This window comes from Sceloporus occidentalis, unplaced genomic scaffold (genome assembly GCF_023333645.1).
Source record: "Sceloporus occidentalis isolate IW3139 unplaced genomic scaffold, rSceOcc1.0.p SCAF_2, whole genome shotgun sequence".
NCBI lineage: Eukaryota > Metazoa > Chordata > Lepidosauria > Squamata > Phrynosomatidae > Sceloporus > Sceloporus occidentalis.
Genome location: NW_028316982.1, coordinates 203,538,921 through 203,562,618, shown reverse-complemented (window position 1 = coordinate 203,562,618; position 23,698 = coordinate 203,538,921). Strand labels below are relative to the sequence as shown.

Below are 23,698 nucleotides of genomic sequence, written 5' to 3'. Positions count from 1 at the left end.
ATAAGCAAATAGATGCAAGCATTTGCATTCTGTGAAATGGCGAAGCCTTAAAGGAGTTGGGGAAATCCTGGTAACCTAGGCTGCTTATCCACATTATAGCAGATATTCTGAGATTTTGCTGCGGTTTCTGCAAAACCAGAACAGGTTGCTGGAAGCAGCAGTACCTTTGATAATGTTTTAAGAGAAAATAAAACTTCAATTTTCTACTCTGAGATTACAGCAATGATGTGCAGTTCAACTTGAGATCATTGGAGTTGAGACCAGAATTTTGAAGTAACTCTGTTACTCCTGACAAATTATTTTTGGGGAGACAAGGCGTTTGTTTCTTTTCAGCAATTGTAACATTAGCATTAAAACATTTTTGAGGTGTGTTGAGTTATGTTATTTCCAAAATGTTCTTGTTAAGCAGGGGTAGGCAACCTTTTTGAGCCGGGGGCCGGGTTGCTGTCCCTCAGGCGACTGGGGGGCTGAAGCCGGGGGTGGAGCTTCCACACTCCGGGGGCGGAGCCGCATGCTGGGGGCAGAGCTTCCACCCTCTGGGGGCCAGGCCTCCTCCTCTTTGCCGGCCCCTGAAGGGGCCCCAGGCCCCGTCAGAGGCCGCCCGCGCTGGAGGCCTCCCCCTCTTTTCCGGCCCTTTTGCTGTTGCTGGGGTCCTGGAGGGCGCCGGCGCCGGCAACCGGCCTCCCAGAGGGCTCCGGTGGTGGCAGCGGGCCTCTAGGAGGCCCTTTTGCCATTGCTGGGGCCCTCTTGGAGGGCCCCAGCGACGGCAACCAGCCTCCCAGAGGCCCCCTGCCGCCGCCAGGGCCCTCCTGGAGGGCGCCGGCAACTGGCCTCCCAGAGGCCCGCTGCCCCCCGCCGGAGCCCTCCTGGAGGCCCCCAGAGACGGCAGCGGGCCTCCTAGAGGCCACCGCCAATGGCGGCGAAGTCTCGTGCAACCTTCCCCGAGGTCGCACAAAACTTCACCTCTAGGCCGCCGCCATTTTGGGGGGGAAATGGCGGCGCCCGGAGTGGCGAAAAGCCACAATTGGCGGCGGCAGCGGCACCGATAGCCAGGGGCTGGCTGAAAGGCCTCTGCGGGCCGCAGAGGTTGCCACCCCTGTTGTTAATGATTGTTTTAGTGATTTTTCAAAAGAGGCTTTGATCAATTTCCTATTTTAAGGGTTCATAAAATAATAATAATATAAAATTAATTTAAAAAAATTATTGTAGTATTGCATTATTAATGTACTAACTTGAAATGTAATGAATCACTCATACATCAGAAATTTCCAAAGTAACGACTATGTTAAAACATATATATGTGTGTCTGTGTGTCTGTCTCTCTCTCTCTCTGTGTGTGTGTATGAGAGAGCCAGAGTGGTGTAGTGGTTTGAGCATTTACTATGGTCCTGGAGAAGAGGGTTTGAATGAAAAGTTCAGCCATGAAATGACTAGGTGACCCTGGGCAAGTTGACTCTTTCAGCCTAAGAGGCTGGCAATGGCAAACCTCCTCTGAAGAAACTTGCCAAGAAAACCCTATGGTAGGGTCACCTTAGGGTTGCTGTAGGAAATGGCTTGAATGCACACATAACGTGTGTGTGTGTGTGTGTGTGTGTATTTAAAAACATAGACTGAAAAAAATGGCAGATGTTCCATTAAATATTTTTTTTACCAAAGGTGGTAAAAATGCAGTAAAATCTTTCAATTGGCAAATCAAGAGCACTTTCAAGCACTTTCCTTCTCTGCACTTCACTTTCCTTAGCATGTATTAGAGTTTCTGATATTTTTAATGAAAGCTGAATAAAACACATGCAAACTAAACCATATAGAAGTGGTAGAACACCTGTTTTGTGTCCAGCATTTTCCCCATCTCCAAGTAAAGTTGAGAAAGACACAAGTCCACAAATAATATGGAAACAGATGGAACAAATGTCTTACCTGTAAAACAACAGCTTTTTGTATAACTGAGAATTTATGTCAAGATTTGGTCATTATTATTTTTAAATTATGCCAAAACAATATATTTAAGTATTGAGTTTATGTACATGTCAAACAGGATAAGAAGACCTTTTGTGTGGCCAACTTCTCACAAACCGTTGGCTTTTTAGTAACTTTGCTATAGAAGGGGAATGCAGAAACCTTATGGTTCCTTAATACAGCTTAGGAGAAGCTGGCATTATGAATTCCTTTCATAACTTTTCAAGAGATTGAGCTGTTCACCTCCCCCGGTTGATCCCTATAACATTATTTATTTGTTTGATTATTTATTCAACATAGAGTTATTTTCTGACTTGCATTAACATAAAATGGCCAGCTGTTTAGTAGCCTGATGTCATTTCAACTGAAGTCTACCAGTGAATAAATACTGGGAGAAAATTACTTCAGTGAATAAATTTTGGGAGAAAACTAAACTATGTCCATAAGGCAAAAGGAGTTTAGGCTACAATCCTATACTTATTTACTTGGGAGTAAGTCACACTGAAGAGCCTAAATATTTTAAAGGCACTAGATCCTGACTAATCTTGAAAACTAGGTAAGGTCAGCCCTGGTATTTGGATGGAAGGCTGCCAATAAATACCAGATGCCGTAGGCTATATTTCAGAGGAATGAACTGGCAAAACCACCTCCGAGGATTACTTGCCTAAGAAAATCTTGTGACTTGGAGGCACATACACCACATCATACTGGACATAGTACATATTCTCCAACATTTCACAATGAAAATGGGAACATATATGGCCAAGTAACATCAGAATGCAGTCAAAATGGCAAAAGTTAATAATGTGTAGGAATAGACAAGATAGGAGATGCTTTGCTCGTGCCCACTAGCATTATTAGGGGTGTGTAGCCTGCACTAGGTGATACCCCAGAAGAGGTATGACACCAGATCTGGCCTTCCTGCCACTGGGAGGGGGGGAGGGCAAGCACACCTGGTCCTGACTCACTGCAGTAGTGGTGATGGAGGTTTCTCATGAAACTGCTACCAGCGTGGAAAGACATGGTCAAGTGTGAGGGGCACTCTCTCTCTCTCTCTCTCTCTCTTACCGGGGGGGGGGAGGCTGTGACCACCTCACTCTCCTCTGGTTGCTGTCCTGTCTGTCGGGGTGGCACAGCTGGAGGTGTCCATTGGCCCCTCTAGCTGGATTGCATCTCCACTGGGCTGGCCCGGAAGGAGAGGCACAGTGCCCTGTTACAATAGGAGTCCTGGTTGCTGCCAGATAGACAGCCGGCCAGGCAAGGCAGGCTGGAGGGAGGGACAGCCCCCATCTCTCCCTTGACAGAGTAGGAGATTTTCAGGAGCCCTGCCAGGGTGGCTGGGCTCTTGGCCTTGCTGGGTCTATCCACCCCTAGTTCCTCCATGGGGGCTCTGTCCTGTGCCTCCACCTGTGGACCTTCCTTGGCCCACCTAAAGGATGCATTTGGTCCTGCTTCACCACCACTACAGAGGAGGTTTACTTGTGAATAGGTCAACGCTACCATGGCAAAAGATGGAGTGAATGCACCCTTTTGGCCACATCCCCTCACACATATCAGGTGGCACCAAGGGTGGCAACATCACTACTTGTACCTCAGCCTACTGAGAAGGGCAAGATTCCACCCCTCCTCTGCTCCCTGCTAAGTACAAACCACTTTGGCATTTTGAATGTGGTTTGCATCAGTTGAAGTAACCTGAGGACAAAGGGAGAAACTGAGAAGAGGAGAAACTGGGACATTTTAAAAGCAGCTGAAAAAGTTGGATGACAAAGGATTAATCAGCTGGTGGATATGATATGATTGCTTACTTTTAAGTAAGCATAGGATTTTACTACACAATACATAATTTGGTTCTGGGAACCTCACATGTTCTGGAATTGAATATAAATTTTATTCCTATCCTTTCACCATAAGTCTTTGCACTGTTTCAAATACAGAACAGTTCTACCCAAATATTGCCTCAGGATTAGATAGATTATTGGTGACTTTTATCCTTGCTACATTTTTGAAAATGAGGCAGAAGTAAAATTCGTATTGACCAAAGCTGTGGTTATTGTGTACTCTTTAACTGAAATAAACCAAACTACATAACATCACTGCTTCTTACTCAAAGCCCAGTGTATCTAACATAGACTGTTGTTGTTATGTGCATTCATGTCAATTCCAAGTTATGATAATCCTACATAAGGTTTTCTTGGCATGCAGCAGGAGAGAAGCAACTTTCTCCTTACATCTCCCTGGTGGTGCAGTGGTTAAATGCCTGTACTGCAGCCACTCACTCACAAACCATAAGGCTGTGAATTCAATACTAGTGAAATGGCTCAAGCTCAACTCAAGCTCGCATCCTTCCAAGGTCACTAAAATGACTTTACACTTTGTAAACCGCTTAGGGAGTGCCTAAGTGCACTGATAAGCGGTATAGAAATGTACTTGCTATTGCTATAACATTGTAGGACATCCATTCTCCTTTCAAAGAGAGAGGGTAGTAAAAGTATGTCTTTTGCCAAACAGATTTTTTCCAGTGTGATAAAAGACACGCTTTTACAACAATCTCCCTCTGGAAAAGAAAAGAAGTGCTTCAACAGCATGTGGAGAGGCAAGGAGAAAGCTTCTTCCTTCTCACTGAATGTTGGCTTTCTTTTGTCATGTGTTAAGGGAATTAGTCACAGGAGGTTTGCCATTCCTTCCTTGAAGCTGAGAGATTATGTCTCGCTCAAGATCACCCAGTGGATTTCCATGGCTGAGTGCGGGTTTAAACCTTTGTCTTCTGGAGTCTGATTCCAGCACTCAAAGCACTACACCATTCTGGCTCTCATTTGTATTGCAATTTATTCATTTAACATACATATCCCAAAAGTAAAATTAAAGAGCCTATACATTTTCCTAAGTGATCCCCTTTCAAGGCACTGTTCATGCCTACCTGTTTAGCATCAGATATTTTGATGCATTATGCAAGCTTTGAAAGTTTACCTAAAGAAGAAGAAATACAATGTGTATCTGGGACTCAGAGCATTGTTCTACCACAACTGAGTTATACGCAGTTTTAGCATATTATTATATCATTTGTTTGAAAAGTAACCTTCTTGGTGTGTGTCTTCTGTGGCTAGTATTTCATTTTTCTGGTTGAATTATAGTAAATTCAAACAATTGACCTGGGCAGTTTAAAAAATGCAGTGCATGATTTCCTAAAGTTATAATGTTGCTGTTTTTAAACTACTAGACTGCTTTATAGAAGACGTGAGCTGGATGATATGGTGCACTGAAATATAAGGAGCTAGTTTATTGTTATGATTAATTATTTCAAAACATGATTTATTACAAGCTACTCTGAGAGCAGCTTATATATATTTTAAACGAATAAATAAAATATTATACAGAACTGTTTAATAGATTATAGCCACTGTAGCCTTCCGTTAGAAGACATGGCTTGTTTTAATTGTCAGGAGGTTAGTTGTATGATCCTATACAAGTAATAGTATCTATGACAATATCTTGCCACTCAGTAAGTACTCTTATCCTCAGAGTGAGCTACAAATCCTTGTTTACTTCTTTAAAACATACTGCCCATCAAAACTGTTTCAGGAGGCCTATAAAGTTAACCCTTTCTATCAAATATGTACAGACATATTTATATAACCAGAAATAAAATATAGGTAGTGCAGCAAAATGAAGATATTAAACAGTACACAAAAGTGCTTACAAAGCCTGAGTGAATTAAAATATTTTTGCTTGATACCTAAAAAAAAAGGAATTTTGATAGCAGGTGAGCTAGCATATGAACACCTTGGTCAGTCAGTGTCATTTACCTCCAAAGCCCTTTATGCCCTTTCCCTGAATTCCTGCATTTGTTTGTGGGTCTGTGTATATGTCTCTCCTGTTCCAGAATATGTTAGGGAGCTGAGAAGTGCAGTGCATTTCCCCCTTATGCTGGTGAAAAATCATTGTCCATCATTAATGTACTATGTAAATAAGTGGTTCTCAGCCTTCCTAATGCCTCACCCCTTCCTCATGTTGTGGTGATCCCCCAACCATAAAATTGTGGTGTCTTAGTTCCTAAGACCATTGGAAATATGTGTTTTACAATGGTCTTAGATGGTCCCTGTGAAAGGGTCGTTCGACCCCCAAAGGGGTCGCGACACACAGCTTGAGAACTGCTGATGTAAATGATGACATTATGCCACCCTTGTGGCTGCCTTTCTTTCAATTATGACTGTCTTGGGGCTAAACAGACTGGCTTGAAGTGCTAGTGTGGGGGCTATGTGGGGGTGTGGTGTTTGGATGACATACACCCCAATGTTGCACCCATGCTGGCATCACACTGTCCGCCCAACCACACGGTGGGCAGCATCACAGTGCTCCTTTGGTGCAGTGTTCACATGACGTATGACAAAAGGAGTGTCAGAAAGTGGTGCCATGGTGGCAAGGGCACCTTTTTGCTGGCTCTAAAAGGAGTGGCATTTCTTTTAGAGCGAGCAAAGTGCCTGATTGTGGCTGTGGTGTGTGGTTACCATGACCCTGATGTGGAACTGAAAGGGGCAGCACAGAGCCGCTCCTTTGGGGCGGTCTGTTTTGCCCCTTAGTCAGTCTGCTTCTCTCAGCCAGAACCTTTGCCTTTCTGTACCATGGCCTTGGCTTTTAACTTCCTTTCTCTGTGCTCATGATGACACATATGACCATCACTTGCATCACAGTATTTCTTGCCTGTCAACTGCAAGAAGATCACTGGATAAACTATTACCATTAATCCAGGTGATGGGGGAAGAGACTTCTGTCAATACACCAGGGAGTGGATATAAAGATGCAGGAAAGGAAGATTAGGGGCTATATAAAATCATCTGTAACTTTTGAGACACCTGGTTGGCCACCACTCTTTGGGCTATGCTACCCTGCTCCTTCTCTAGTATCTGAATATCTAAAAAATATCACACAACATTTGTTCTTAGAACCAAGCTATTTTGAATCGTGTTATAGAATGACTTGTGAAGGTTATCTGATTTTTGTGCTGATAATAAAACCTCATGATGCAGTAAAGAACTGTGTGCATTTCCATTTGCTATGTTTGCTTCAGTCCTGATGAAAGAGTGAGGAAATTGTATGCCATAAGATTACTAAATCATCACTTCTGCTGCAAAAGTTTGTTTTTCTCGTACTCTATCTCTGACAATATATGTTCCAACTCTGATTCAGAGGTACAGGTGAAACTTTTCTAGCCAAGCTTTAGTATAAGTTTTAGAGCATTAATGTGCTGGAACTTTTTGATTAGTAGGGATATTGATGGCATTTGTCACATGCCTCAGGTCTCTGTGGTTTCTTTGAACTTAAATGGAACCTCATAATCATTTGGATATCCCTGGAAATATATTACACTTGCAAGGCATGCTGATTGCAACGCACAATATTTTTCTAGAAATGGCATGGTTTCCCCTCATCCCAGGAGTAACATACAGTTGGTTCTTCATACTCATAGACTTTTTATCCATGGAGTCAACCATCCATGGATTGAAACGATTCCAAAAATATATAAATTTCAAAAAGCAAACCTTGGCAGGTTACAGACCGCCGAAAAGCGGCGGTGTGCTGCCGCCGCTGGTTGCAGCATCCGGGAACCGCAGCAGCGAAACGGCATGGTTCCCGGACGCTGCAAAGAAGAAGCGCGAAAATCGCGCTCCTTCCTGCATCCCGGAAGAGATGCCGCAAGTGCTGAAGCGTGCACTCGCGGTGTCATTTCTGGGGTGCGACGTGTGGATGCAGCGCGTCTGCTACGTCAAGATGGCGGTGGCCGTGTGGAACAGCCGCCGCCATTTCATATGGACTCAGTCCATACTAGGGTTAGGGGCGTCTGGAAGAGACAGCCCTTTCTAACCCTAGTACGGACTGAGTCTGTGCTAGGGTGCCCGTTTGTAACGGGCCCTTGATTTTGCCATTTTAAATAAGCGACACTGTTTTATTCAATGGGACTTGAGCATCCACAGATTTTGGTATCCATGTGATGGACCAACTGTATGTTACTTCTGTGGTGGGAGATAACCATGGTCCAACACTCAAACCATTATGCCATGTTGTCTCCTACTAGTTTTGCCAAAACACCTTGTTCCTAGTAGAAATGAAAACTATTCTAATATTTTGTTTATATGGATCAATGCATCTCTGTGTTTACATATTTACACTCCCTTTTGGCATACATCTGTAAGGACTGCCTTGATGAGCACTTGCATTTCATGTTTTACCACCATACAATTGCACCAGATGTTTTTACTACTGTACAAGATGTTGTCCATACTTTTGTTAGATTTGTGAGTAACATACAAGAATTGTAAGAATTCTGAGTGCAAGGGCGTAATTGTAGGCAGTGCTCTGTAATGAAGAAGACAGGGTTAATAGTTAGATGAAATGTACTTTTTCTTCACCACTGAGTAAATCAGCCATTTCTTTTGTAACATAATTGGAGACCAAGGACACAAATTGTTTGTGCCTAGGAGCATACCTGAAAAATACTGAACCTATTTCATGTACCTGGAGGCTTTCTCTCACTTTCCCTCTTATGGCTCAGCACTCACAGACTTTCCAGATACCTGAATAATTATCTTCCTTTTTATTTATGAATATTTTGTACACTACAATTCTGTCATATTTCTAGAACAGGTGTACAGCTTCCTACAGAAGTTTGTTCCATATCATTCTCTCGTGCATCTTGCTCTTTTAAAATGCAACATAACACCTTATTGTGTATGCTGCAGGAGATGTAAGCAATGGTAACACTTTGGGACTGACCTGCAGGTCAGGATATTGTTTCTAGACATGAACCTAGAGTGTTGGTGGGTGAATGATCAGAGATGCCTGCTAGGTATTGTTTAAGTACTTTTTCCTTGTTCTCATGTCCCCATTTGAGGGAGAAATGGTAATCTTGGAAATAATGCCTTATCCCTCCCAAGTAGGCAGCTGCAGTGTAGGGCTTAGAAAAGTTGTGTTTTTGGATCATAGATTCTAGAACCTCCTAGCCAAATGGGAGATTCTATAAAATGTATTCCAAACTCAGATACACACACAGAGACACACATTTTCAAGCTTTATAAACTGTGTCTGTTTGTCCTTTCCTGTATCACTAAAGACAGTGATTTTCTGCAGTGAAATAGATCATGAGTGTTTAGGCAGTTTGCTGCTTTCTGTTCAGTATATGCTTACCCAGTAACTCTTCTACAAAAGACACAATTACTAGCTGTTGAAGGAGGGGGATTTATTAGCTACACAGTTTACCCAATACACATTTTTCATCTTTTACAGTAGTGCTATTCAAAATATTGGTCCAGGGGCTGATACTGATCCCTGGCTATAAGCTACCAGTCTCTGGTCAATTTCTCAGAAATAAATAAATAAATTGTAGTGCTAATAATGGTCACAAATATGCTACCAGTCTCTGATACCTTGAAAAAAAATGCTGGTCTGCAACATCAGATAGCCTGAGAAGTATTAGGGAACATAGTCTCCAGTTTCCTTTGTCTATCTGAATGGAGTGATTTATTTGGTATTTCCCAGTTGGAGCAATGAAGGTGATTGTCCTCTTTGGTGTTGGGGTTTGCAGTTGGGGCCAATGCCAGATTTTCTGGAGGGGGTAATAGAAGAGGAAGCTGCCCATACTGGGTTTCTTTAGCTTTTTTCAAAGCACTGTCCTGAGGCATGTTTTCTGTTGTTCCTTTGTTTGGTTTTTTTAGTTGAATTTTAAATATTCTTTATAAATGGATGGCCCAAGTGAAAGGAACAAAGAACTAGAACTACAAAGGATCTTGGGAAGGTACATTTATTACCGTGTCACTATGCATTTGTTGTAGGTCTCAATTTTCAAGCTGTTTTTATCAAAAATTTAATTTCTCATGGCAAAACATAATTCCTTTTTTATTCCTAGTATGTACCAAACATGCTTTCTATAGTAAAACTTTGCATATACATGTATAAGTGTAGAAATTTTAGTCAAAAAGTTGACCCCAAAAACTTGAGTTGACTTATGGGTCAATGTAAGTACTGTACTTTAACTCTTATTTTAAAAAGGAACCATTTCCTGGTGAAAAGCAAGAGCATAACCTGTCCTGTAAGTGTTGACCCCCCCCCCCCCATTCTTTCATCCATCCAGCCTTTAGTATGAGCACAAACAGTTGTGCCTGGAGGGATTTTATAAGTTGTTTGGCATTGTTTTCCTTGTTTCATCCTTTAGATCCTTTGTCACATGCCCCTAAATTTTACCCTCGATTTATACACAGGTCATATCAAAATCCATAATTTTGGCCCCAAAACCTACCCTCGACTTATACATGATGTCAGCTTATAGTTGAGTATACACGGTACTTAAAAGCCTACAAAATGGAGGACACTCATTTTAATGTTTTAATTTCACCATTTAGCTCCAAGGCAGGAATTAGGATTATCAATACTAGATTTCTTCCTTCTCTACTTTATCCCTGCCAAGATTCGCCTGCCTTTGTTATTAACATTTCCCTCCCACATGGCACAAAATAGTTTCTTACTTTAAATGTGGTTTTCATTTAGTGTAGTGAGAAATATACAAAATGTGAAGTATCATATGTTAAACTATAAAACAGAATGTGTAATTAAAATACCAGTTAATCTGCTTTTCCCAGCCCTATAATGTGTTCCAAAGAATAATGCTCTTTTGTTAAAATAATTCCCTTAAAGAATTTAACAAGGCTATAAAGGTTTTTTTTTCTTATTGATGTACAATGTTCAGCTGGTCCGCTGCCATATTATTAAATACGGATTAGAAATAGCATTGGTGTAGTGAAAACATAATTCTTGTAACAGGATAAATAGCAAATAGAATTTGATTTGTTGCTTGTGTACTTCTGACCTTCCTGACTCACAGAATAAACTGGCAGAGCAATCTTATGTGGGTCTTCTCAGAAGCAAGCCCCACTGGGTTCAGTAGAAAGGGAAGTCAGATAAGAATTTACAGAATTACAGCCTGTGTCTCTCAGCAACTTTACAGTGAAGAAGAATTCTTTTTTTGATCTACCTAGGCTAAGAATATCACACCCTTTAATCCTATGATCTGTAAAGGAGTCCAGTACCCAAGACTGCCAGCTTTGTGCAAAAGCATAACATTTTGTCCTAGGTTTTGTTGTTGTTACAGTTGCTTATAATATAAAAGTATATGTAGAGGTAATACTACTAATGCAACTAATAATAATAATAATAATGGAATAATAAAGTGAGCTTGGAAGAAGAGATAATATATTTATTTTCTTCCCTTGGGTGTATATAATTTAGCTGGTGATTAAAGCAGATTGAATCTGAGAGGGAGATTTTTGGCTTTAGAATTGATGGATCAGTGACCTTTTTTTTTTTTAAAAAAAAGGGCAGGCTGCATATACAGTACAAAGAAAGTAGGAAAAGCTAATTTCCCTTTTTATTTTTGCCAGTGCTGGAATATGTCTATTACCACTTGCCAATTTGCCCTTTTGGGTGCATCTATACTGTAGAAATAATGCAGATTGACACCATTTTCTACAGTGGACAATAAGAGCCTGTTTACAAGATGTTTCAAAAGAAGAACCTGGGGAGGTTATGTAGCTGCACGGATACATGCACAGAGACACAGACACAGGCCAAGATGTTACACACTTTTAGCATAGCAAAATATACTCAAGTAAAGTTATGCTGAATTCCACAGTTGTGGAACTGGTTCTGCAGCAGGCCAGATCCCCTTCCACTCACCCACTATGTTACTTTCAACTAGTTCCACAATTCCCAAGTCAAATGTGAGAGGACTATGTATGTTCTGTTGGCAAGTAGAGTCAAGTCAATAGCTGATGAAAACCAATTGCTACATTTTATATTACTGGTATTGCAGTTTGTAATTAATTGAATCTATTATTTAATTTGCTTCTTTCATGGTAGCACATTATTCTTAAACCTGCTTCAGTTAGAGAAGGATATACAGAAGGGAAGGTCAAGACTGCTGGTTCTGATTCTCTGCATTGCCAAGGTGGTGAAATATAATTCTTGTTGTCATTTTGCCTATATTTCCTTACCTCCATCTCCTAGAGAAAGTCAAACTTTTACCTTTTATAGCTGAAGCAAGTTTGACCTTTAGTTTGAAGAACTGATTCCGATATTGAAATTAGTGGTTAGCTTTAATTGTCCATGTAAAGTTGTGTGATCTGAATTGTATAAAATGATAAAGAATCAACATCAGAGAGTTTGGCAAGAATGATTAAAAACACATTTTCGGGAAGGATACTGTGGTGATTTATTACCATCTTTACCTCTATAGCTAGACCTATACAATATAATATATAATACAGAATTCATACCAGTTTCAGTCCCCCAGTTCACCAAGTCAGTGCCATGATAATTCTAAAAAGATTAAAACTAGTGTAATTTTTAAAATGTAGACATACTAGATTATGTGGAGCAGAATCTTGTGGAGCAGTTGTAGGCTTGAGGTCGAGAAGTGATCTCCCCCTCCATTCTTCCTCCCTTTGCAGTCTCCTGTGCTTTTCAGAACCTGCTCCTGAGGATTGGGGGCTGTAAAGGCATAGTTGGGGGCTTCAGGGGAAGCTTCCAGTGGATTTCCATTCTCTCTGTTCATCTAGGGGCAAGCTTGCCAGACAATCTTTTTAGATTCTTTAATCAGACCTGTCAAACATGCAATTTAAGATAACCTATTAGTGATACAATTACTCTCTGAAATTCTGAAATTATTATTGCTAACTGTGTGCATTCTCTCTTCTTTACAAAGACTCAAGGGACCTTGAGGAAACAGGCAAATTTCCAGGGCTCACTTATCCCTCCCCACCTGCCAGACCTGAACTCCCTCTTAACCATCTTGATGAAAAGTGTCTAGTACAACGTCTTACTGGGAATCAGTAAATATAGACTGACCTAATGTGTCTTAATACAGACTCATTATGCTTTGATGAATAAGTCTCATATAGTGCAGTCATATACATGTCTAGGGTAAAAACTAAGGCCTGGTACAGACCGCTGCTTTGCGGCAACCTGAGGCCAAAATTAAGGCTTGGGAGAATTGAGCGTCCACATGCTCCGTGCTCTCCTGGTGCCATTTTGGTGCACATGCATTCAGATGGTGTGTACGCCGATGATGTGCCTTGTGCGCCACGTCCAAATGGTGCAGTCCACAAGAGATATCACCGCACCACTCCAGGTTGCTAATGGCGCCTTGGCAGCGATGTGGAAAGGAGCTGCATTTTGGAGCGGACTGTTGCTGCGCCGTGCGGTTGCTATGGCAATGATCGGGGGTGCCCCTTTCTTCTCATCTGTACAACTCCTAAGTCCCATTAAGTTCAGTGGTGTTACTCTAAGATAAGTTCTTATAGAATTACAGCATTTGTTGTATGATATATTTATGAATTGCCCCTCTGCCCCATGGGCATTAAAAACAATGTGCACCTCAGATAAAAGCAATAACAATTTTTACAAGTTGTATTAACAGACCAAAGCAATCAGCTAAAGCAAAAGAACAAAGACCTTTATTAGGGTAACACCAGAAAGCAGTACCAAACCCCACAAATAATCATGTATTCACTGCCTACCAAAACCACTCATAATTATTTAACCAGAAAAAGGGTGGGAAGAAATGTCACCAAAACAAGTTGTTTAAGGGCAATGCTTATATAAATTTGTGCCATTTTCTCAATACTGAAAATCTTTCCACTAATACCAAAGGTTTAATTTAAAAGAATATCATTCTTTGTAGGCTGGAAGCGACGGGGAAAGTATTGGAAACTGTCCATTTTCTCAGCGCCTCTTCATGATTCTCTGGTTGAAAGGTGTTATTTTTAATGTTACAACTGTAGACTTGAAACGGTGAGTTATAATTTCTCATATTTAAAATGAAAATTTGAACTATTTGGAATTCCATCTCAGGAATTTACAACTCAGATTTATTTTTTGAAGGGGACATTTGCTTGTAACCCTCTATTCCTATCTGTATCCTATATAAGCTCTTTCTTCCTGTTCATTATTATAGGTCTTTCTAAACATCTTTCTCTTTGAAATCTACATTCATTTTTCTCCTCATTCCTCCCTAGCAGTCTCTCTCTGCACCTTCACTAGTCTACAGACTCATCTCTTTTCTTACTTACTGTTTTCTGTTTCCCTATTCAGATCTGCCTACATCCCAATTTTTCATTTCTTGCTCTATTTGAACATATAGGGGCTCAACACACCACCCCAAAAGGGCAGGCTGGAACCATCCATTTTAGCCCCCAAGGGAACCCGCAGTAGCCAGACCGTGCAGGCTCCCTCCTCACCAAAAAGAACCCAGAAAAACTGGGTTCTTTTTGGCGCATGCAGGCGCTGCCATCAGTGTTCCATTAGCACACTGTTGTGCGTCAGTGATGCAAGCATGGTGCCCTGACATATAGACACAGCACCACATTTGCATCATCATGGCAGCCCCTGTGGGGAAGGGAGGCTGCCACGATGGCAATGTCTGTATGGACGGGGTTGGGAGTGTGCAGTTGGTGCGCACTCCCGAACCCTAGAATCGGCGCCGGCATGCTGCTTACCACCTATCTGTCTTGGGCCATAGAAACAAACACATGAACCTGCCTCTGGTCCACTTAATGACACAAATAGCTGTAATGAGTTACCTTTTTCTTTTTCTTTTTTTGGTAGCAAAGATGTAATGAAGTTCCATTTCAAAAGCAATGTGATGAATATGGAAAACGTTAATTCATTGATGAAATGAGTATTTTCTAGCTACTCTAAAGCTGCTTTTAAAGGATATTTTTAGACATTTTAGAGACATTTTGATTACAGTTGTTCACGTTCTTTGCGTCTTTTAAGGATTTTTCAAAGAAAGTAACAGAAGGTAACAAAGTAATGAGTAATTCAAAAGATTGCCTCTTTAATGTTGCAACAATTAGAGACAAAACATATTGCTTTCAGAACATTGTAACAAGTAATGGGAAGAAATTATTTTTAAAAACCAAACAGCTATTCTTGAAAATAAGCCAGTAGAATTTACTCTTGATGAATGTACTTACTCAGTTTTACAGGTAGTCAATATTTTCAGTGCCCCAACAGATAGCAAACTACAGTGGACACTTGGTATCCATTATGGGTTGGTTCCAGGAACCCCCTTCATGGATTCCAAAATCTGTGGATATTCAAATCCCATTAAATACAATGGATACTAAAATGGTGCTTCCTATATAAAATGGCAAAACGAAGCTTTGCTTTTTGGAAGTTATATTTTAAAAAATATTTTCAAGCCATGGATGCTTGAATCTGTGGATAATGAATCTGTGTATACAGAGGGACCACTGTACAAGGGTGTATACAGTATAGAGTATGTTTATTCTAAAAATGATTCTTGTTTTAATTTAGGAAGCCTGCAGATTTACAGAAATTAGCTCCAGGAACAAACCCTCCATTTATGACTTTTGATGGTGATGTGAAAATAGATGTGAATAAAATTGAGGAGTTCCTAGAAGAAAAACTAGCACCACCCAGGTACTATCCTGTGTTATAAAATGAAATTGTTTGATATCATATAAAATCTTTAACCAGGGGCTGTTAATACACTATGATATGGAAAAGGTTTATGCTGGCTATTTGCCATAATGAATGAAATGAATGAAGATATGGAAAAGGTTAAGGTGATTTACACCTGGTTAAGTGTTATGATTGACAGAGATGAGTCTTACAGAAATATGTCATCTACTAAAACATTTCATAAATAAAATTTTGGGAACAATGAATTACAATTAAATTCTTATGTCTTAAATTCTTCAGATATCCCAAACTTGCACCAAATCATCTGGACTCTTACTCTGCAGGAAATGATGTGTTTGCTAAGTTTTCTGCATTTATAAAAAACACAAGGAAAGATGCCAATGAAAGTAAGTATTTACACACAATGTATATTATCCTAGGGTGGAGGAACTAAGAAGTAATAAGTTACAAGCAACATGATTACCTGTAGCTAATTACATGGGAAAGCAATGAAACTGCATTTTCAAAAAGAACACAGTGAGCAGAAAGAGTATTGCATATTACATTTTACATGTTACTTTAAATCAGGTGGGAAATGTGTGGCCTTCCAGAGATTCTTGAACTGCAGTCTCCAGGAGCTCTAGTCAGCAGAACCAATGAAGAGGAATGCTGGGAAATACAGCTCAACAACATCTGAAGAGCTGCACAATTCCCACCCCAATTGAAATAATGGAAATTGTATCTCAGACCAAGGGTTAGCGATTTTATGAGAGATAGTTATTTTATCTGCCATTCTTCCACACTGTGGAATCTTTGGCTCTGTAGTTTAGTGAAGTGCTGAAGCTTTCTGGTTGAGAATTCTGAATATCTCATAAAACTACAAATCCCATTAATTCATAGAATGGAACCATGGCATTTAACAATGAATCATAGTGCTATAATTGTCTAGTGTGAAAGGCTCCCAGATGTTGCCGTAGTTAGTGCTTCTCATGCTACCAGCCAGCCAATCTCTCTTCCAAGATACTCCATTCCAACCCCCATAGTTTCCTATTTCTCTTTTGCATCTGATAACTAATAATAAACAAACAAACAAACAAGTGAAACATAATATGTGGCTGCTGTGGACCCATTTCATGGCTGTGGGTGGGTGGGTGCTCCTTAGATTATATCACAGTTATGTTATGTTATGTATGGCCTGGTACAGATTAGAAGAAAGGGGGGGCAGAGGCCACCCCTTTCTCTTCCAGATTGTTGCTGTGGCAACTACATGGTAGTGGCAACAATCTGCCACAAAAAGGAGCTCCGAAATGGAGCTCCTTCCTGTGACACTGCCAAGGTGCCATTTGCATCCTGGGGCATCATGGTGATGTGTCTTGTGTGCCGTGCCATTTGGATGCATCGCACAAGACATGTCACGGATGCATGTGCCCATATGGACGGCACTGCATCAAGATGGTGCCGCACATACGTATTAGGGTTTGGGAACGTGCGATTGCTGCACACTCCCGAACCCTAAAATACCGTCGGCATGCCACAAAGCACCCATTTGTACTGGGCCTATATTTCCCTTTCTCCCAGTAGGAGACCCAAGAAGGTTTTACAGCATAGTTTAAAAATGCAGCTAAAACAATGTATAATAAACATAATCAGAGGGAGCTGTGTTGACCACACAGCAGAGTACAATAATAGCCAAGATCCACAAAACAGTGATACTTTTATTGGCCAACCAAAATGCACAAAATACATGATGCAAGCTTTTGAAGCACCACTGGCTTCTTTATCAGGCAAAGGTGAAAGAAAAAAAAATGCTGTCGGAGTGATAGGGCTGGATTTTGTCAAAATGTTGTGTTAGTAGTTCTGAAATTTCATTTCCTGGAGTTTTCAATTCTTTGTCAGCCAGAGTCCACATGGCCAATGAGGAGTAATAGCCTCTGTCAACATGGATATCCCTCTGTATCAGCTTAATTGAGAACAACTATAACAACATCTTGACAAAATGTAGTCCTATGACTCCAAAATAATTATTCCCCCCCCCCCCCATTTGATTTTTAACACCTTTGCCTGATGAAGAAGCCAATGGAGCTTCAAAAGCTTGCATTAAGTATTTCGTGCATTTTGGTTGTTCAATAAAGCTATTTCTATTTTTGTGGATTTTGAATGCATAAAATTAAACATATCTTAATTTTAAAAACTAATTTAAAAGAGTTTTAAAAACATTTACAACATAGTAAGGAAGATAAAAGTACAGCATCCTCTATTAAAAGTCGTTTTTGCAACAAGCACTTAATAGCCAAAGGCCTGGCTAAATAAAAAGGTATTTACTGGCAGAAAAAAAAAAAGATGGGAGCAGCCTGGCTTCCCATGAGAGGGAATTCCAAGCCTGGCTGCTACCACTAAGAAGGCCTTTTCCCATGTCCTCACCAAATATGCCAGATGCTGCATCTGAGAGAAACCCACTTAGGAGTTTATGACACGGGAGCGAAGCCAAATCCCATGCAAAAACTGGTAATCTTTTCAGATGACATTGCTCACATTGAGCATTAACGCAACATTAACCCATGCAGAAAGTGGGCAAAATTGGCCACTTTTTATTTTAGGTTAATGTTGGGTTAATACTGCATTAGCCCAATGTGCCTGAAAAAAATCCCACTTTTGCGGGATATTCCTGGGATTTAAATCCACTTTATCCAGGAGATTTGGGCAATTTTCCTCCCATGTGATAAGGTCTTTAGTTTTGCTTTGTATCTCACCCAATCCTCATATTTTCCCTCTATTTTCTGGCCTAGATTGACTTGTCTGCCTTGCATCCTCCCTATTGCAGTGCTGTAGACTTGAGTCAATTGACTTAGATTTAAGTTGGATTCAGGTTCCTTCAGTGACTTGACTTGGATTTGACTTGGCAAAAATGATACACTAACTCAACTTGACTTGAGACTTATATATTTTTAGTGACTGACTTTCTAGTTCCTGTTCCCAAAGTGTGGGACACATTTCTCAGAAGGGAACCACAAATTCATTAGGTAATGGACTTGAGGTGGAAGGATCCTTCTAAAGCTTTTGAAAAGCTTGAGAAGGCTCCATTTATGTACAGCAGGGACAGGCTGCTGAGCAGACCTCAACCCCACTTCAAGGAAATTGCCTCACACCACTGAAAAACACACTCATCTCCACCCCCTCCCAGTTAAAATTGACTCTTAGACTTGAGACTCAACTTGAGACTTGAGTTGAAAGTGTCTTGCAAGGACTTGAGACTTGAAGGTAGAGACTTAAGACTGGAAGTAGAAGACTTGAATACATTGCTGCCCTTTTGTGCTTTCTCCTTTCCTCCTTCTTCTCTTCTTTCCTCTTCCTCTTCTGTAAGTCAACACTGTCTTTCTCCTTTTAGAGTTTGAATCCAGCCTGTACCCTCTATAGGTGACTTGGTTGCCTGGTGCTGCACTTCAGGATTTCATCTCTGCTCCTCCTCTCTTATCTGCACAATGGTGCGCATGATTAATCTTGCTGTTTTCTGTTTTCAAGCATGAACAGAAAGTCACTGTCTCAAGAGCTTTCTATAGCATAAATTTCATTGTTCCTTCCAAACAGGGAAGACCCATGTCATGAATAGAACTTACATAAGTGTTGTATTACCAAGTTACTTTTGATTCAGTGGGTCAATTTTATCTGGGATTAAAAATGCACATCTCAGGGTTTCCCTGTATGAATCCCCCCTCTTCCTAGGCTTGTGCCATTTTGCCTATGTACACCGCATACACTGTGCTAGTCACAGGAATGTGATAATCTTGTATGCATTTCTCTTTGACTCTAGATTTGGAAAAATCATTGCTTAAGGCTTTAAGGAAATTGAATAACTACTTAAATACCCCTTTGCCTGAAGAAATTGATGCCTATAGCACTGAAGAACTCATTGTTTCCAGAAGGAAATTCCTAGATGGGGATGAACTGACATTAGCAGACTGCAATCTCTTGCCAAAACTCCATATCATCAAGGTGCTTTTTTCCCTTTTGAGTATGCTCACCTATTCTTACAACAAAAGACAAAAAAGTGTAGTGTAGTAAATTGTATGTTATTTGTTTTGTAGTGATTGAATATATCAAGGTATGATAGTGTGTGCTTAATAATGCATTACTGTTAATCAGAGCACCTGGAGGAAGGAGGCCCTGTACAAACGGGCCCTTTAGCACATCCTGGCGACGTGCTAGGGTTGCCTCGGGGTGCCGTTTCCAGATGCCCCACAAACCTAGGACGTCACCAGGACATCACAGCTGTGCGGCACCGTATACACAGCGCACAGAGCTGTGACGTCACTGCTGCGTGCTGTCCAGATGGGCGCGCGTGTCAGAGATGTGCTCGTGTGGTCGCAGGCAGTTTGCAACGGTGCTAAAAGGAGCCCTTTTCGGTGCTCCTTTTCTTTCCGCATAGCTGCTCCGCACAATTTGGTTGCTGCGGCGCAGTTACGCGAAAAAGAGGCAGTGCCCGGCCGCCTCTTTCTGGTGGTCTGTATCCCGCTGGAGTGCTCAGTTTTTTGCTATACTTTGCCAGACTCCTGCCAAAAGGATAGTTGATAGTGAGGAGCAGCACTCCCTGTGCCTTTCCACCTCTTCCTCCTCTTCCTCGTTTTTTAAAGCCCATTTTCCCATCACTGCTCATGGGGAGAAAACATTTTGCACAGCTGATTTAAATCTTTTCTTGTAATAGAGGTTTGGGTGGAGAGCTCAAAAGATGTCTTTGGATCCTGAATGTCCAGAAGCTACCCTGATCTATCCTTGGGATGGGAAGAATATTTGAAGACTCAAGGGGAAAAAAACAATGCAAGAGTTCTCAAGTGTCTAAAAATCTTGAAAAAGAGAATCCTCTTCAAGCCCCTTTCTTCCTCTCACCTCAGTACTTGAAGAGACTCGAAGACTACACTCTCACCCACTCCTGCCCAGACTCACCATTTCCCTACTGATCCTTCACAGCCATGTAGTGGCTGCCAGGAGAATAAGGGCAAATATTTCCGTCAGTGTAGCCACAGTGACATTACCCTGCAGGACCTCTGGGGAATGCTGGAAGTTCCAAAAGTTGCCTCCATCAGCATACAATTATCAGCCCTCCCACATGGCCATGTGGATGAGAGGGATGGTAGATGAGAGTAGTCAGCTGAAGATGAGGCTCCTCATACATCCCAGCTCATCCCAGTAGCTCAGCTCAGATCCCAGCTATGTGGGTGGTAGGGATTGGGGGGGGGGGATGTAAAAAGAGGATTGTCCATCTCTGACTATAATAGCCTGCATTGGGAGAGCCTTAGCTGCCCCTCTCCTGCCAGCCACTACATATTCCTGCTGGCAGGAAGAGGTGAAGAGAATAGTCAGCTGAAACTCCTCTGTCACTGGTGGTAATAGTCTGCAATAGGCGAGCCTCCCCCTGCTCACATAGCCATTTCATCGCCCAGTGGGTGGAAAGGGACCAGAGGAGGTTGGCTCATATGGCATCTGATATGATAACTGGGAAAAGATGAGCCTCTTTGCAGAGATGTTCATGCATCAGGGAGAAAAATGATTTCTCTTCAACTGCTAGAACAAATAAAGTCATGCGTGCTCCTACCCATGTCACATGCCACTGAAATGGGGAAGATGCCATAACAATTGGAGGAAGGAACATTAATAATTTACGATACACAGTTGTGTGTCTTCAAGAGCAGGGCAGTATGCAATGATGATTCCATCCCTCTCCTGGTAGCGGGGCACGTTGCAACAGGGATCTGCAATAGGACCCTGCAGGGGTCTGTGCCTTTGCCTGTTACAAAGCACCTTACTGCTGGGAAAAGGCTGGAAGCATCATCGTATACTATTCCACTTTCCAAAGCCTCAGATATTCCTCTGTTGCATGCAGCTGTGCTGCTGAGAAGGTAGATTTTAGGGAACGCTTTTGGTCTTAAGTTCCCTGTTGTACTGAACACTTTTCCAGCCAATGGGTTTTATGCCAAATTTTCACATAGGAAATTTCAAGAAAATTTTAATATGTATCTAGATTTTATATCAAATATAGTACATGGGGTGTTTCTGTTACTATAACGTGCCATCCTGCTATATCCTTTTAGTTTCAAGCCTTATATTTCTTCAAACAATCTGTTTCTTCAGAATACTAGGACTGAATTGCTATCAAGTGCTACATAATAAAGATCACTGTTTCTATGACTTTCTTTTACTTTCTTCCAATAATTTGTTGAAAACTGGGGGGAAAAGCATTCTGTTGATTAATCCTGTCATATATGTAATGATTTCTTCCAATCACCCCCTGCCCTTTTTTTTTTAAAGGTTGTGGCAAAGAAATACAGAAATTTTGAATTTCCATCTGAAATGACTGGAATCTGGAGATACTTGAACAGTGCATATGCTAGAGATGAGTTCACAAATACTTGTCCTGCAGATCGAGAAATAGAGTTCGCCTATTTGGATGTTGCAAAAAGAATGAAATAAATTGAGATTTTTCTATGTCTATATTCCTTCAGTGAGTTTAATCTTTAAAAAAAATAATTTTCAAGAACAAAATGCAAAGTCCACTCAGTAGCAAAGTTTTAAGTTCTCAAACTGGCCAGCCAGATGTAATAATTTTATTGATTTAGTCATTCAACTATAGTATATTTTATATATGTCACCATATACATATGTCCATATGTGCAAACAGATGTTTGTATAATTATGCTGGCATAATGGATCAAAATTCAAAACATTTCCAAACATCTTAGATTCTAGATTACACAGAAATTAGTTTTAGACATAAATGTAGCAGAAGCTCTTGTTTAGAAAAATAGATGTGAAGGAATCTGAATGAAGTTATTCATGCAACCCCACCTGTCTTATTGTTATACCTATCATGTATGGATGGTTGTTCAAATTTAGCAGTGTCTGTATGCCAACTACAGCTGATTAACATTCAAAAACCCACTTCCATACATAATCATTCTGTTGGGATTTGATCAGCCCATTGTGGATTGAAACCAGTGGAAATCATCTGTGGATTTTGATGACTATGGGTTATACAGTACTGTTAACTGAGTCAGAGCCACTTGATCAAAAACAAAATAGAATTTGCAGTGGCTATCATGTGACATTCCTTAAACTTCAGCAAGATGTAGCAGTTTGAGTATGTGTTGATCATATGCTTTTATGCTCCACCAAATACTATAGTTAAAATGCTGCAAGCAATTTTTTTTTACATGTTGTGTAGTTTATAGTCCTAAGACTCGCTGTTGCAGAACCTTAGTATAGGGAACACCAATAACAGTGGCAATACAATATCACAACATTTGACACTGTAGCAACATTATAATGATGTGATTAATTTCTAAAAATAATTGTGCCAGAAATAAAAGGTACCTGTCAAACCAGGCTCTCTGTCCTCCAAGCTTTTTACGTCTAATTCCAGATGTTGGCTATAGTGTTGGTTACTCATGCAAAAGGAAAAGCCAGCCTGCACATGGAAAAAGGGTTATTGCTGCAAATATTCCAGTCTGTGGTGCCTGCAGTGGCCAAACAGGTCTTGTGAGCCATCTTGGGTCCCTTTTTAGGAAGAAGGTGACATAAAAATGAAATGAAATGAAATAAAAAGCAGAACTCATCAATTCTCTTGCTGTCTCTAGAATGCATCTCCTCTGTCCTAACAGAGATATTTGTTTCTTGTAGTCATCATCATACTGTTTTTGTTTTGTTTCAAAGCTGCTGCCAAATTTGTTTGCTGACTGAAGTCTTTTAAAGCTGTATCCTGCACTGTAGAGCCTCCCTAGACCAGAGGATCGAACTAGATGATCTACAAGAGCACTACAAGCTCTATGATTCTGTGAAAGGAAAAAACACCTGGATTTTTCGCTCTCAGTGTGTATGTAATAGCATTGGGAAGAACAAGCACTTGTCCTTGTTATATGACCCTACCAGCTCATACCACTCTATTAGCTTGCATAAAGAATCAAAAGCTTGTAAAAGTGTCAGAGGTTTGTGAACCAAATACTTTTGAAAAGCATTGTGTCTGACATGATTTGAAAGTCCTGCCATAGTTGTTGCCTGGATGGCTTGTGGCCACTTGCTACAGTTAATCAAGTAATGAACAAGCAACAGTAAATATGGTTCACTTTTGAGAAAACTGATCTAAACATGGTTCAGTGTTGAGGAAAAAGAGCTCCTCATTTTTGGGACCGAATTTATTAGAAAGTCCTTGAAGGATATACATTATCCAGTAAGAAGTACTCTGGCCTGGTTTGCAAAAAAAAAAAAAAGAAAAGAAAAGAAAAGA

The 23,698-nt window shown here is 40.8% G+C and overlaps 1 protein-coding gene across 1 annotated transcript in view; it reads left to right on the top strand.

Annotated features, from left to right (window-relative positions):
* LOC149319602 (chloride intracellular channel protein 6-like) overlaps positions 1 to 23,698 on the top strand; it is a 150,132-nt gene extending 126,434 nt beyond the window's left edge. Inside the window, exons 3-7 of the mRNA XM_089512037.1 lie at positions 13,682 to 13,791; positions 15,319 to 15,444; positions 15,727 to 15,833; positions 19,235 to 19,416; positions 21,727 to 23,698. Of these exons, the coding sequence (XP_089368163.1) occupies positions 13,736 to 13,791; positions 15,319 to 15,444; positions 15,727 to 15,833; positions 19,235 to 19,416; positions 21,727 to 21,888 (633 nt within the window). The 5' untranslated portion in view covers positions 13,682 to 13,735 and the 3' untranslated portion in view covers positions 21,889 to 23,698. The remainder of the gene's footprint in view (positions 1 to 13,681; positions 13,792 to 15,318; positions 15,445 to 15,726; positions 15,834 to 19,234; positions 19,417 to 21,726) is intronic.